Source organism: Puntigrus tetrazona, chromosome 11 (assembly GCF_018831695.1).
Source record: "Puntigrus tetrazona isolate hp1 chromosome 11, ASM1883169v1, whole genome shotgun sequence".
NCBI classification, from domain to species: Eukaryota; Metazoa; Chordata; class Actinopteri; order Cypriniformes; family Cyprinidae; genus Puntigrus; species Puntigrus tetrazona.
In genome coordinates this window covers 22,960,644-22,977,031 of record NC_056709.1, presented here as the reverse complement: position 1 = coordinate 22,977,031, position 16,388 = coordinate 22,960,644, and the positions used below count along the sequence as shown (strand labels likewise).

Here is a 16,388-nt window from a genome sequence, read left to right as displayed (position 1 = left end):
ACCGTAAATGTCCATCCTCCAGAAACATGAGCATATACGGTACTTCCCCATGTAAGGTAATATTAACAAAAGAAGAGGAAACTGGCTGAGGAAGAGACACTTTGTGTGAACTATTGTACAACAGCAATTGACCTCAAATATATATTTTTTACTTTTTCAGTAGCAAGGCATTCATAAACACTGACACCCATACATACACAAACAGTATAATGACATATGTAGAGTGTATGGTTTAGTTAGTCTTGCTTTTTTCCCTTTTATCGCATCCATGTATGAAAAAGGGACAATTTATCAGAATACTTTATTTTAGAACGAAAGCTTTACTAGCAACATAAGTTACTACCTACATGTTTTTTAGATGCTGTGGTTTCCTGCCAACAAGTCACCACATAGTTTTCTACACAAGCACATGCACTATTGACAGATTTATCAGCACTTATACAAGTGGCATGTCCTCATAACAACCTCTGAAGTCACCCACAGAGTGACATCGGCTCGGCATATTTCCCTGAAGTTTTACCACAGAACTGATTATGAGAATGAGTATCGCCCAGTACATTTTACTTTTCTATTTTAAAAAATAATTACTGTAATGAGTAATTTGTTACTAAAAGCATCAGTGTGTTGGTGTTAGTGTTGGTATGTGAGTGTGAGTAAAAGCTATGAAACAGAAGGAGTAAAAAAACTTACCATAAAGCATTTGTCTGTCAGAGTTCACAGCCCGGAGGTTAGACTATGCCCTTTCCTTCAGTCGCAGTATTAATCATCATCCTGTTTTTGGGGGCAAGCAGAAAAGTGATGGAATGTATGTCTCCTCAAACCAAAACAAGAAAAAAAAAAAATCCCGGCAATAGTTCACTCAAATTTGCTGAAAATGTATTTACTCTCAGGTTTTTCAAAATTTAGGCGGCTTCTTTATTCCAAAGAAATTTACCCTTACATCACGTGATCATCAGAGAATGGGTGTTAAAATGAATGTCTTGTGAAGTCAAAATCCAGCAAAGCAGTGAAAAAGTAGTCTTATCTGAATCAGGAGAGAAGTATGCACAGATCAATCACCATTTAAATACAAAACGTCAATTTAACAGCTTCATTTCCCTGACCATTATACTGAGCAAGACTGTATCTTCTCTAACATGTAGCTCAGTCTCAGAAAGAAAAAAACAACAATAATAACAATATATATATATATATATATATATATATATTTGACTGGATATTAATGAATGGTTGGAAAAAATGAGGTTAGTTTAAGAATGTGAAAAGGAAGGAGGTAGAAAAAAAGTGGTAAAAGATTTAATGAGAATAAAGAAATAAAATGAAAAAAGACAGGCCTAATAACTCGCAAAACACAGTGACAAATAAGTTGGTCGTGTCCATGTCTCCCTCTAGTGTACATCTGTCCACAAGCGTAAGCCATTTTTTATGTATTTACTTAAAAAAAACAGTTGGAAGGACTAAGCAGAGTAACTATACATATGTTTTTTTTGTACAATTTTGTACATTTTGTACAATTTTGATTTACTGGTAGCTCTTTTACCGTTCAACAACAGTTCTTTGTGGCTGTTTACTGGAGAGGAATATAATTTTTGAAATAAATATTTCATACTAATTTTTGAAATAAATATTTCATACTAATGTGTAAGAAATATGGCTGTATATTTGAGAGTCCATAATTTTGACAGTACAATATTTTATAAAACGTTGAATGGCATTTTTATATTTTGGAGATACCAAAACGTCCAGTATTTAAAGCTCTTCCTTGTTTAGATAACAGTGATGAGCGTGAGCTAAAATTAAGCCCCTCGGCTCTAGGACAGAGCTATTCTGAGACCAACACTCAAACAGCCAATCATGAACCAAAGTATCTATAGACTCAGAGTGGACAGCACGTGCCACGCTATTCCCAAACCGGTCACTCTGTCAACCGACTGCTCTTCTTCCTGAGGAAACAGATCGCATAAGCAAGTACAAGATTATTCTAAATTCTAAATCATTTCTCTATTTAGTAACAGTAAGATCATTTAACTAGTGGTGACATGCAAAAATGTGTTCTCCTTTGCTATTTTCTCTTGCTTGCTTTCATTAGCTCTCTCTCTCTCTCTCTCTCTCTCTCTCTCTCTCTCTCTCTCTTTAGGGATGTTGGATGTTTTAATAATCGGAGGAGGTCCTCATGCTTTAACCCTTGCTACTCTGCTCTCAAACCCCGAAAAACCTATCTGCCAGTCTAGCTCTGACATCTTTCAGGGAATACAGCTGAGCAAAAATAAAGCTAAAAGTGTACGCTACAAAAACCAAAAGAGACAACCTATCAGTGAGTCAAGCAAAAGGACAACAGATTGGTTATGTGTTATTTTGCCAAGAATGCATCCTATAATCACGGACTGATTTAGATTTTGTTTCCAACAGGGCCAGTGTTTGACACAGAGAACGAAGCCAAACGTCTGCCATGTCCTCAGCTGCATTTCAAAGTGGTGGATTCTTATGGAAAATGGATATCACTGTGGGAAAGCCAGTTCACCGCCTTGAACATCCCTCACCTCCGATCACACACGCTGGTGCACACCGATCCGTTTAACAAGGTAATTTAGCACTGGATAGCATTTCCAAACTGAAGGCTCTTAAGCTAAATCATTTGATGAGAATGGAAAAATCATTTATTTAAATGAAAAATAATTCAAATAAAATATTCACTAAAATGCTCAGATATTTAGCAATTGCAACAAATTAACTAACTCCGGAGAACCGAACGACTAATTATTTAGCTATTGAACAAAGGGCTTCGACTGACAAAAAAAGTGTGGGAATCCTTGATTTAAACCATAAAAAGGTTATACTTTGTTTCTAAGAAAAAACAACAGATGAACAGATGCTCGGACGTGTACAAACAATAATGGAAACTAATGCGATGCTGTTGTCAGACAAAAGGACTAATGGTTTGTACATCTGTGTACAATCTCAGAAGGCCTTGCAGGACTTTGTGCTGGAGCAAAATCGGGACGATCTGCACTGTTTACCTGAGAAAATTTATATTCAGGATGAGAATGCATTTTTTAACGACAATCGCCTGGGAAAGAAGGACAAAAAGCTTCTTAGCACAGCAAACGGCCTACAGAAAAACCTGTATTTCAGTCTTCCAGGAACACAGCTCAGTATAGACTTCTTCCAGGAGCAGGTCTGTGCACCGCGCAACTGAATGCCTGACTAACAATAACTAATAAATCGACTGTGAAATGATTTGAACTCAACTTCCACCGTGATTGCAGTACGGTAGTGTTTTATTTGCGACAGTTAATTACACCGTCTTAACCGTAGGGGGCTCCAAAGTTGCAAACATGCACGAAGCTCCAGTTGCTTTAACAGAACTATTCATTATTGGTGTCATTTTGGCAAGATGCACGCGGTGAGTGTGGTGGTGGTATGGCTAAACACCGTCTGGTTGTTGGAAGGAAACCACAGTAATATGTGTATGAACCATGCTTGCAAAGCTGCCAATGTAAAATTAAATGTTTTTTAAAAACAGTGTTTCTCTCCAGTGAGCTGGCACTCAGAACAGTTCCGCATGATGCTCCGAGCATTATGGGAAATTGAGTTTCAGCGATAACGTTATCAAATATCTCATTTTGAATGCTAAGTGCATCGTGTTTTAATACTAAACTAACTTCAAATAAATTATAAATGCACTATGAAATAATAATTAATTATGGATTACAATGCAAAGGACTTCCACCTAGGTACGCAAATATGACCTGGACAGTGTCTTAATCAGAGCCTCGGTGGAGAGAGTCATCCCAGTCTTAACTGAGGATGAGAGCAAGGTTAAGTTTTTCAAGGTGACACTACACACTGGGGAAAATATAGAGACAAAAACAGTCATCATGGCGACCGGACCGTCCAGGGCTCAGATGGCAAACATCCCATGTTGGGTACGAGCGATCCAGGAGAGCTACCCAGAGGAAAGCCTACAGCACACAGTGCAGCTCATGCATTACTTCTGTACGCATGAATCCTCCTCGGGTGAGTTAATGTCATCGATCCACGATCAGCCTCATATAACGCAGGAAAACATCTAGATACATACTATACTATATAATAATGTGCGGTATGGCGTATAGAACAATGTATAGTACGAATATGCTTTTTTTTTTCTCAGGTTCTCCTCCTGTGTGTCAGATGGGTCAGAGAGTGATGGTGGTAGGTGGAGGTCTGACCAGCGCACATGTTATCTCAGCTGCACTAAAGCAGGGCGCGAGTCATGTGACCTGGGTCTTACGGAAACACTTACAGGTAAATTGAGTGTAAACATAAAGGAAAACATCGAATCAACTGATCATAACTGGCAAATAATTGCTAACAATACAAAGTTCAGGGGTCGTGTATCACCCTGAAGTGGTTTATTTTGAGATTAACCTGCTACCTGCCAAATGAATTAACGGACGTGGAATGTTTATTGATATTGGTCAATGTAGAAATTATGTCAGATATATGAAAAAAAAACAGTAAGTAACAAACTTTACACTCTCTCTCTCTCTCTCTCTCTCTCAGCTTAAACAGTTTGACGTTGGGGATATAGAGAGCCTGATTGGACGCTATTCCCACGTTGAGCATGGGATCAAGATGGATGGCCTCGCCTACTTAAGGCAGTTCTATAATGAAAGAAGTCTCCACAAGAGGCTAGCAATGATCAAACAAGCCAGGAAAGGAGGAGCAGTGACCCCTGAGGCCTACGCACAACTTCAGCCTTTCATTCAGAGCGGCCAGCTCCTGATCAGAGCTCATTGCCAGGTGCGTCAAAATCTTTTGGCTGTATTGTGAGGCAGTTATACTCAAGTGGGATGCTACGTGCCATGAGTCACTGACAGTACAAAGTCCAAAGAGTATCTAATCTCAGATAGTCTACAGCAGTGCAAACCAAGTTAATGGTTTTCTTAATTAAATGTAATTCATATCTCATTATTCATAATGCCTTTAATCCAAGGTATCTGAAGCAAAATGGTGCTATCAATCCCAGTGTTGGAGAGTTTCCTTGTGCAGCGGAGAACAATGGGGTGGAGAAAAGATTTGGCTGGCAACAGGCTGCAAACTGGATGCTACCCAGGACCCTTTACTCTCTGACGTCATGACTAAATTCCCCATTCAAGTGAGCAAGTGGACAGTTTGTATTTAATCAAAAACAGGGGTCCAACATAAGAGCCATAACACAAATATAATACAGCATTACTTACATGGTAATAGACCAGACTTTTAACCATCATCTCTGATACATTAGTTTCATAATCAAAGCTTTGTAGTTTTCGTTTAATGAAATGCGTTACAAGATATAAAAACAAATGTTCTTTAAAAACCTGATGTATCATATTTGAAAGTCACATTTTAACATTTCCTAAAAAAAATCGTGTATCAGTAAGTGCATTCCAGCAAGTGCTCATCTTGAAATATTATTACAGTATAAAGAATTTAAAGCTAAAAGACATCGTAAAGGTCTTTGACATGCTAAAAAAGTATGAACTATAAATGACAGATGACGTCAGGTACAACAGGTTTTTCAATACATTTTGGATTACGTCGATATTTAGAATTATCAACATATTCAAATGTGTTACAGTAGATTTTTAAAACGCTGAAAGGTTTGTTAGCATAACTGTACAAACGTTAATCATTCCCTGCTCGGCAGGTTCTGGAGGGCTGGCCGTGCATAACAGAAACGCTGCAGTGGACAGCAGGATGCCCCCTCTACCTGATGGGACAATATGCAGCGCTTCAGGTGTTGTTATGTTCTTGTTATGTATTATGACGTGTAGTATGAGGTGAAAACATGCGAGTGAGTCATTTCTAGATAACAGCTGCACGCCAACTACGATTTAGGCTGCAGATAACATCACCGCAAGTACAGGTAATAAATATACGAAATATCCACAGGTTGGGCCTCATGCAGTGAACCTTGCAGGCGGTCAAGCTGCGAGTGTGCGCATTTTTAAAGACATCGTAGCTCAGCGCAGTGGACTGGATGAGAGTGCACCAGAAACGACGAAGAAGACCCGCACCGAAGAGTACATTTCCCATATGCACGGCCTCATGTGGTTGTAACATCTATACACAAACACCTGCACAGACCAAGGAAACCAGATCAGCATTCTCAGGTGTCAAACTGACCGGGATGGGGGAAATCCTTACAGCGGTGAAATTATATTTTACGATGCTGCACTGTATAGGACGCTGACTAATAAATAAATGACCTAACTCTTGTTTCGGTGCTCATTTGGACTGAAACGTGTAAATGCATAGTCACTTTTTGTGGCTCAACATTTGCATCGTCATTGTGACTTGCGCTGCGCCTTTAAATAATCCGACTCTCGTGGGACTGTGTAGGAAACCGTGGCGAACCCAAAACGTCAACATGTAAAACACACACCTGTCATAGATAATTGGATTTACAATAAGAGCGAAACACACTACGGGGACGAGTCGTGTCTAAATAAATGTGCACCTTGTTTCGTTTTTGACTTCCGGTGCGTTTGGGAGCTCGGTAAACGAGAATTGAAGCAAAATATTGGGATTATAAAGAGATATAAAGGTGTTTAGAAAAATGATTAGAAGAGTTGCTAAGGTCGTTTTGAGTGTGGAACAGTCTGAAGGCGTCGGGGCTCGGGTTCGAAGGAGTATAGGACGGAAAGAAGTACGTTTTCAGTTGTTTTTAGCATTTTTTTTTATTACGCGTGAAACTCGATCTTTGTTTATTTTGAAACGCACTATGACACGTTGCATAACACGCACTGTTTTATTTCAGCTGAAGAATCTCGACCCTTTCTTGATGCTGGATGAATTCTGTATCGCCAAACCAGCTGGTTTTCCTGATCATCCTCACCGTGGATTTGAGACGGTAAACGCTATTTATTTTCCGGCAATCAAGAGGCAGAGTCGTCTACTTTTAAATTATGGATTATTACAGTAACGGAGAGGGCGACTCTTGTTAAATTCCCAAATCCTTGCAGTCAGATAAAATGAACTGAACGCCTAGTCTAATGTTTAGTCTTCTACCTGTCGGTTCTGATCAGGACAAAATCGCAGTCTTCCTCCAGGAGGCGCGTGGCGGCTCAAAAAGACGATTTCAGCACGTTTATTGTTGTCTGATAAAGAATTTGATACACTTAAATGTGTAGTTGTTTAATTCTATTAAACGCCTACACATTTTCTGAAAAACAAACGGAAATCTGTTTTCTGTGAAACAACTTGTTGAACTATTATCGTTCAATAACGAGCTGCTGTGATTAGTCCACACAACACATCGATGAGAAAAGTAACACATACAAGGTGACATGTTTCTGAATGACGTTTATACAACCGTATTAATAATTACGTGCGGCAGGCTATTACGGTTTTTTCCCCAAGTAAGTAATGTCAGTCGGAATCGTTAACATTTACTGAATTAAAAATACACGCCGAAACGAGTTAAAATAGGAGAATCTTATCATCGCATTGATATATTAATAGCCGTCTTTGACCACTAGAGGGCGTACGGGCTCTTAACGTTTTAGCACTGCAGTCACCCAAAACTGACTTTAGTTCAATTTTCACTTTGTGGTCGTCTTTGGATTAATGCAGAATATTGGCATTGATTATTTATTATCTTATATTTAATTTTAGAAAAAAAAACGGATAAGAAACATTGATGACTCATCCTGTGCTGCAAACATTTTTATCCAATCAGATGCACTCTCGAATTATAATTCCCCTTCCCACAAACAACTGTAACGAGGAGTTAGCTAATCCCAGTTGATTGCTATGATGTAACTAAAGCCTATTGGATTTCGTTTTCAGTTTATATCTTTTCTTAAGGAGTTCTTCTGCGTGTCATCTCCAAACAGGCAATTTTAACAAATCTGGCGAGCGTATAAAGACCGTTCATTAAACCACTCCCATCCTTTTTGGCAGTTTAAGTACTCAATAACTGTTCACTCACTTGTGAGGGAATGTATGGTCATTAAAAACACTTCCTTCACAGTGACAGCATTTTGGCCAGAAATGGTCCTGAGAGTATTTTCTGAAACTTGACTAAAGAAAAGCTGACCAACTCACTTAGCCTTCTGGTCTCCTTGATTATTTATTTACAACATGTGATGTGCTCATTTGTTTACTCAGTTTGGCAACGTGTCTGGCGTAAACCGTTCCTATGGAAAGTGGGTCTGCGCGGTTGTGGGAATCGTTTTTTGTTTTCTAAAACAGTTTGGTGTCATCCTTAGCCATCTGCACAGATATACTCTCGTCTCACTCACTATAGAGAATGTGTCATCTTTCTTAATGAATGGATTTTCCTTGTAATAGTTGTATTCAGAGACTTGCTGGAAAGTGACTCATTATGAGAACACTCTAAAGCCAAATATTGGCCAAAATATTTATTCCCTCTAGAGTAGCAATTTGTTCTGCAGGCATACAGTATATAACGCAGCCAAACAATATACAATGGGTTTTTATCAGGATAGATGCGAATCAAAACAAGGCTGTTGGGGATAAATGTCCAGTCTTCTCGTCGAGTTTAGGCTCTCCTTGTAGGTACTAGAGGTTTATTTTTTATATATATTATACTCTTAAAAATAAAAGTTACTAATAGCAATGCCATAGAAGAACCACTTTTGGTTCCACGAAGAACCATTCAGTCAAAGGTTCTTTAAAGAGCCATCTCTTTCTGATCTTTTTGTAATCTGAAGAACCCTCTTTCACCACAAAGAACCTGAAACCAAAAGGGTTTTAAGATGTTAAAGGTTCTTTATGGAAGCATTTAGACAAAATAGGTTCTCCGAAGCACCTTTATTTTTAAGGGTGTCTGAGCTTTACTGGAATTGTACCTCTATGTTGCATGAAACATGCAGGTGTGTTTGCTCGCGAACAGTCACGTGACCCTCGGATCACAGCTGTGCTTGAAGATCACAGGCTGCCTGTGGCCACAGGTCAAGCAAGCCTCTGAGGGGTCAGATGTTAACCTCTTACCCCGCCTCCCACATCCTGTTGAGAACAGCGTAGTCTTGTGTGGGAGATGGCATGCGATCCGTCCACGCTGTACCTTAGCTGACCATGTGCATTCATTTTTGCTTTTTCACTGGCCATATGGAAAATGGCTGCGGGCAGATTTTTTTAACTTGGGAAGATGTTTTTTAATATATGCAAATTTGGATTATGACACATTAGCATCTAGCTTCTAGCTCTGTCTTGGCCTGGAAGGAATTAGTATTTATTGGGCATAAAAGACCTTTACTAGACTTTTGAAAAATCTGTGTATTCGTATTTGTGTCACAATTATTTACTGTTTAAATGTTCAGATCATTGCCCCTTCCAGGGCACTATGGCACAGAGTTATACTGGAATAGATTACTTGACTTGTGCCATAAGGTCAAACATGCCATACTCCATAGAAGGTGGGACCCACTTTTGATATATGGGCTTAGATATATCTTCTATTCTTATTTGTAGGTCTGTTTATGTGTGGTATATTGGAGTATAAATACGTAAGGCATTGACATTTGTATGATTATGTCATTCTACATCTAATTTCTTTCTCAAATTGATTTGTTGAGCCACAATATTTTTTTTTCTTCTGTCCCTCTCTTGTTCTCTTTGAAATTACGTTTATTATGTTTGAAAATTCACTTTTTTCAGAACATCACCCGCCAACCCTTATTTTCCATCTCACAGCCTAGGATGTTTCTGCTTTTGGCATTTATAGCTTTATAGTCCATCAGGGCTTTAGCAGAATCCCTCAAGCATAAACGTTTTGCATTTTCTCTGCAAACGCAACCTTGAAATATGTTTCACCTTTCACCTGTATGATTTTTGACATGTTTATTTTCCTCTAAATGAACATCAAGTTGATGACTTTTCCATGCTTTGCTTTCAACCAGAAAACTACTATCTTACACCTCATCCCCATGTTTCAAAGACTTTACACGTGAGACTTTCTTTCATTATACGGCATGCGGTTAAATATCTTTTTCTTTTTGCACAGGTAACATACTTGTTGAGTGGAGTAACAGCCCATGAAGACTCCTGTGGTCACAGCGGGAGGTTACAACCTGGGGATCTTCAGGTATAGCACCTCTTAGTCATTTAATGATTGCTGAACGTTTTTAATGCACTTGGATTTCAAAAAAAAAGAGAAAAAGGACAAGGTACTTATTGTGTTTATATTGTATTGAATAGCACTTTTGCTGCTACTGAGATAAATTGTAAGGGATTTGCCAACATTGTAATTATAATGTATAATGTATATGTTTAAAGTAATTAATAACAGATGTAATTACATACAGGCTTTTTTTTTAAATATAAGTGATAAATTAATAATTCAAATGATTAATTTAAATGTAAGTACATATAAAGTGGCATCACAATTGTAACACTTCAGAAATATGTTCACTTACACAAGTCTATAGATAAAAAGCCACCATGTTTATAGAATGGTATAAAAATGGCTGCAAATTAAGCTATAATAAAATGTATTTACATCTAATAGGATGTTATATCCATGCATACACACACTCATCAAATGGACCAAGAGCTTTTACACCCGAAGGCCACTTCCTGTGTTTTTCTGTGTCATAAAGCTGTCTCAATTTCTCCCGGGTCAGTAAGGGAATGTTTTAATGGGCCTTTAATATGTCTGAAGGCCTGACTACTTTAACTACAGCTAGCACCTAACCTCCAGCTACCGGGGCTACAGCCTCACCATCAAACACGCAGGGACTCCCTGATAATACCAGTATAGAGCGCATAGAAGGAAAAAGCTGAGTGTTTCACTCTATAACTCAAACCACCTAGTGCCCAGTGGCTCCCTGAGAGTGGCTGCTAAACCTCAGAAAGAATGGAAATTTCCACTGAGAGAGAGCAAAAAAAGAAAGAGGTGAAAGAAAAGTGCTCCATTAGGCATATTAAGCCGTTGTTGTAAAACTGGAGTGGTTCATTTTTACGTTGAAATAAAAGCTCATAAATATCTCTCGTTCTCCACATGAAGATGACATTAACCAGTGCGTAAAGCCCCTGAACCAAGCGGTTAGTCTCTTTATTGGCAATTACTACCAGATAGGTGTACCGTTCTCTGTGTTTTCTGTTGTGCTAGTGGATGACGGCAGGTCGCGGTGTAATACACGCTGAGATGCCTGTGTCAGACGGACGCATTCATGGCCTTCAGCTTTGGGTGAACCTGAAAAGTGCAGATAAGATGGTGGAGCCTCAGTACCAGGAGCTGAAGAGCAAAGAGGTTCCTAAACCCAGCAAAGATGGAGTCACGGTGAACGTCATCTCAGGGGAAGCTCTTGGAGTAAAGGTTGGTATTATAGCACAAGATCTCAGAGCAGATTTGTATTTTGCAATTTTCTTGGAAAAATCGTATATGTATATATTGGGATTTTTGAGATAAATCTATTATTCAAGAAATTCTCCAGAAATCGTTCTAATATGCTGATTGTTCAATTACTATTTATTGCTGGTATTTAATTATTAATAATAAAGCTGTTCTTTTAAATTGCAACAATGTTTCACAATATAACATTTCCCAAGAATGCTTCATTAGCATAAGAGGCTTTTTTGAAAACATAAAAAAATAAATAAATTGGCAAATCAGCGAATTTGTGTGAGCATACAACAATTTACTAATGCGTGAATATGAATCGGTTGTGTTCAATGAGTTACTCAGAAGGTTCAAAATTGGAATTCTTCGTAAGCAGATACATTTAAATTTGAATGGAAAACCTTAAAAAATACCTATCCAGTTGTTTATTATGACTGGAGAAGTAATGGAACTTTTGTTTAAAACACGTGGATGCCTTGGAGTAAGGTCGTTTCTAGCATAACGTACTTAGCACAAGTGCTTCACAGAGAAAAGGTGCTTGTTGAAAGCCCAGTTTCTCCTTTTTTCCCCTCATAGTTTCCATTCATATCCCTCTTTTCATTATCAATAAGTATGCTACCCTCAGGGGGAAAAAAAAAAAGAAAAAAGGTTTCAAAAGGTCTTCCAGTAATTATAAGATATACTAAAGCATTAAAATGAAGTATGGATGATTTTAGCAGCCAGAAGTCCTTCATGTTTATCAGATGATAGAAAACATGCTCCTCATAGTTATTCTAAACTCTTTGAACCAATCCACAGAGCGAAAAAAGAGTAGTCAGTACGCCTGCGTGTGACTGACACTTACATCTGTTTATCGTCTGTAGTTTCGCAAACTACAAATGTTGTGCGTCCATTTATCAACACATTACAACTATTACCCACGCTTCTGTCCGTCTCTGTATGATTTACAGGAATACAAAATACAAGATTCTAGGGTCCTGGTGAGCAGCTATAACCAAACGTTTGATCCAAATTTCTGACTGTAAATGTTCCATCCAATCAGAATGTGCGATTTAATGGTCTGATACTGGAGTCCATCAGGCTAATTGCTGCTGCAAGGGCATCCTCTGCCCCTTCTTTCAGACAACATCAGGAAATTCAGAGCAGGCCTCATTGGAAGTGGTTTTTGTAATATGTTGTAAATGTAAAATGTGGTTATGGAGGGTTTCTCTAGGGCAGAGGGGTGGATGCAGCGTTAAAAGTTAAATGTGGGTCAGCCAAATACTTGGGCTTACTGGAAGCAGATATGCACTGGAACTCACACACAATGTTTTTACATCTGTTTGAGCTCATAATTTAAACAATATTGACCAATTTCCTTGTTTTTTTGTCTTACAGCAATAACAAAATCTGGTAAAAATGAATATGTTATGAATAAAGAACATAAAATGTTGTTGTCACAGTAGTCTTCTGCTGTTAACCATCATTTTTTCAAGATTAAATATTATGTTGTAGTATTTACATGCCTTTTCTGTCGCCAGTCAAAGATTTACACGAGAACTCCAACCATGTATCTGGACTTTGTGCTGAAGGAAGGTGCAAAACATTTGCAGCCAATTCCTAAAGGTAAAAATATTATTATCAGTTCCTGATGATCATTTAATTACGCAGCCTCAGAATGGCCAATGCAATCACATCAAGACATGAAAATATTTATATATTTATATATGAGTCAGATCTCTTGCTTATAATGCAGAATATTGATATTATAATGTTCTGTAATCAAATGAATACATATTAATTAATTATATATGATCCTATTATCTTAAAACAGTTTTTGTTTTTCATAAAACATTACATTATTCAGAACATTACATCTTCCGGTTTTATTACAAAAGGCTGGTCTCAGACTTTTGTTTTTATTGTATATGAATATACAAGGTCGATTCATGTAAAATAGGTCAATCAAATCAGGCCTGATTTAGCTACATGAACCCTACAATTATTATATAATATTATAATTACAGTTCGAATGTTTTAATTGTAGCATTTTTCTCTCAGGTTGGACAGCTTTCATCTACACCCTCACAGGTTCTTTAAGCACTGGTGAGTTCAAATGAAGACTTTATAAAAAAAATTCCTACAGGCAAATCTACCAGCAGCTTTTTGTCCTTGAAATACGAGCAGGTGCTTTATGATTATTTTTCACTTCCTCTCTCTCTCTCTCTCTCTCTTGGACATCTGACAGACATTTAGACTATTCCTATGATCTTGTGCCAATGGCAACTCTAAACTCTCACGTTGAGAAATGAGATTGCCAAAGCAACGTTTGATATGTTGATTTATCAGGTTGATTTTGATGATTTCCAGGTTGTAGGAAATCAAATACACATTCATTAACAGTAAATATTCCACTTGTGTCTTCAAAGGAGTTTCTAAATGAATCGTACATTGCTGTTGATCTTTGGAATACATTTAGTATAAATTGAGCAACTGTTGAGTAGTATCCCAAAAGTGGGCGGATTGATATACAAAAGAATCTTGTGACAAAACCTATCTCTTGCTGACATTTTCCCTCATTTAATTTGGTTTGTGGGGTATCCGGTCTTCAATAACCTTGAATCAGCCTTGGGTTGTTAGCCAGGTCTGGTTATGTAAAATGATTAATGGTGTATGGCTACTTTTATAATGTATCTTGTATAGGATTGTGAAATTCACTCTTTTTGAATTTCCCTCAGGCCCAGATGATGATCTGCGGACAATTGAGCCACACCACACAGTGGTTCTGGAGGACGGTGAATGCGTCAGAGTGGAAAACAAGGTTTTTTCACCCTCCTTCTATTCCTGTGAAACTACAGTACTCTGGTAGTTTCTGTATGAATCCAGTCCAGTCTCTTTATTCTCTTCTTTATTATTTCTAGGCAGCTGAAGAGTCTCATTTTGTGTTAATAGCTGGTGAACCCATTAATGAACCTGTGGTTCAGCATGGTAAGTTATAATGGTATAGATAATATTTGGTATTTTATTAAATTATTGGTATGATTGCATGATTTCATTATTAATTAAATTAAATGTATTGGACATAGAGAAAATGCATTACATTGTTGTGTCAAACGTGATTTAAATATAGATACGGAGCAAGATTGTAGTTATTTAAATTAAATTAATGTGAAATTAACAGTGCTTATTTGAATATTTAAATATTGCATGTGGATATATTTGTAATATTATAAACATTCTATATTTCTATGTTATACAAAACTTTTTCTTCAACCCAGAGGATTTGTTTCTTTCAGGGCCTTTTGTCATGAACACACAAGAAGAGATTGATCAAACCATTTCAGACTACAGATCAGCCGCTAATGGATTTGAGAGGGCAAAAGTTTGGCGATCAAAGATTGGTCAAAGGTTTTAATTGAAGATCCCTCCGTATGGGAATATATGTGCTTTGTTTATTTTTTTATACCTTTAACTTAATATTCAGCGGCCCCAAGGAGTATTTGGATATTTGAAATATATAGCATAAGCTGTGAGAAATAACAAACGAGGAGAAAGCAAATCAAAACACCAGTCACTGATTAGTACGAAACTAGGATTTGTAAAGAAAATTGTTGGAGGAGACCGGTTCTCCTTGCTGTAAACAAAACTTGGTTTTCGTGAGCTCAGCAGATTATCACAAGAGTTTGCGTTACACTTGCGTCCCGCGTCATCTGCTGGATGCCACTTGCTTGTGAACACACATACGACTGTTAGCAGAAGCTAGAGTTTATGATTTATTCACTTTTAAATATGGATATTTTCTATACACAAACACTTCGATTTGCTTCAAATGGCTTTATTCACCCCTTAGAGCCATGCGGAGCACTTTTATGGTGGATGGATGCACTTTACTGGACTTCATAATCTCAACAGCCATTCATTGCTATTATAAAACCTTCTGAAAGAAAATATGCATACATAATACATATGCTAATACAACTGTATGAACTTGAGAGAAACTGACTTTATACATCCGCTAAAAATCTATTTGGCATCAGTTAAAAATAAATACAAAAACAGCTACAGTTTAAAAAGCTCAAACATCATTTGTGTTTGTGTTAATTAAGTGTTAATTAAAAGTACAAATATTTTTGGGGCCACATATGCAAAATGTTCTCTATTTATTTCTGATATATTTCTGATTATTACAAAGTCGTATATTACTTTTAATCTATGTATTTCTTGTAACTTTTGTTTATTAATTATCTTTTATTTGAATCTTTTTATTTTTGTTTTTATTGGTTACACTTTTTTTTGATCATCCACTTTGCAACATCAGCTAATTCTCATTAATTTGCAACTCCATGTCTTCTAACTCTCAGAGCAGGCTGTTCGGGTACGTTTAGCGTTAGTTGAATAAGTTGACATACACTTGCAAAGTTTCTGACAGTCGGTATGTTGTATGTTGTGGACCCATGATAAGGTTAAGAATCTTCTATAACCTTCTCTTTCTAAGATTAGAAGATATTAAGCAGACGGTCTACCAATGCTATAATGACTGCTAGTTGACATGTAGTTGCAAAGTTATTCACTGTTAGTAGAATGTCTAAAGTTGACTATCAAAATAAAGTGTTACCTTATATTTTTATTCGACTCTCTGGCTGTTGTATCCGATCACAACATGATTACCTTCATTCGATATCAATGTCTTTTTAAATCTACATTTGACCACGTAATTTATCCACATTTGAATAAAGTGATGAGAATCTACACAAACAGTCTGCTAATAGATTCCTTGGTCCGCTGATAATAGATTCTTTTGAAGCTTTTAAAGTAAAAGCATTCAGATGATCCGATAGAGCTGGTAGAGCGTGGGTGCAGAGAACGGCACTCACAAGCCATTACGCTGCATTAAAGCGCCCCTTAATTCCCGACTCGTATTACAAGCTCATTGTTGCATCTGCCTGAGAGTGACTCACAGATAACACAGAAAGCTCCACTCCTTTTTCATCCCCTAACTTTGCTGAATTTAAGTGGGATATTGGCTAGATTCAGTCTCTCTTCTCCACACACACTCTCTCTCTCTCTCTCTCTC

The 16,388-nt window shown here is 37.5% G+C and overlaps 2 protein-coding genes across 5 annotated transcripts; both read left to right on the top strand.

The window, feature by feature from the left end:
• Positions 1–1,858: 1,858 nt before the first annotated feature.
• Positions 1,859–6,240, top strand: zgc:113276 (uncharacterized protein LOC553748 homolog). 4 transcript variants are annotated; one of them, XM_043252289.1, is made up of 10 exons: positions 1,859–1,968; positions 2,138–2,314; positions 2,410–2,582; positions 2,963–3,175; positions 3,735–4,017; positions 4,154–4,287; positions 4,546–4,785; positions 4,979–5,140; positions 5,675–5,764; positions 5,920–6,240. In XM_043252289.1, exons 2-10 carry the CDS (start codon positions 2,140–2,142, stop codon positions 6,085–6,087), a joined length of 1,638 nt encoding a protein of 545 aa, XP_043108224.1. In that variant the 5' UTR covers positions 1,859–1,968; positions 2,138–2,139; the 3' UTR covers positions 6,088–6,240. The 4 variants fall into 4 exon arrangements, with proteins under 4 accessions (XP_043108224.1, XP_043108226.1, XP_043108225.1 ...); XM_043252290.1 differs by having other exon boundaries at positions 1,864–1,964; XM_043252291.1 differs by lacking the exon at positions 2,963–3,175.
• Positions 6,241–6,388: 148 nt separating this feature from the next.
• On the top strand, positions 6,389–16,036 carry pir (pirin). Its single transcript, XM_043252293.1, has 9 exons — positions 6,389–6,676; positions 6,788–6,880; positions 9,998–10,078; positions 11,105–11,311; positions 12,856–12,940; positions 13,376–13,420; positions 14,053–14,135; positions 14,236–14,302; positions 14,611–16,036. The coding sequence occupies exons 1-9, from the start codon at positions 6,587–6,589 to the stop codon at positions 14,727–14,729; spliced, it is 870 nt and encodes a 289-aa protein (XP_043108228.1). The 5' UTR covers positions 6,389–6,586; the 3' UTR covers positions 14,730–16,036.
• The last annotated feature ends 352 nt before the right edge of the window (positions 16,037–16,388 follow it).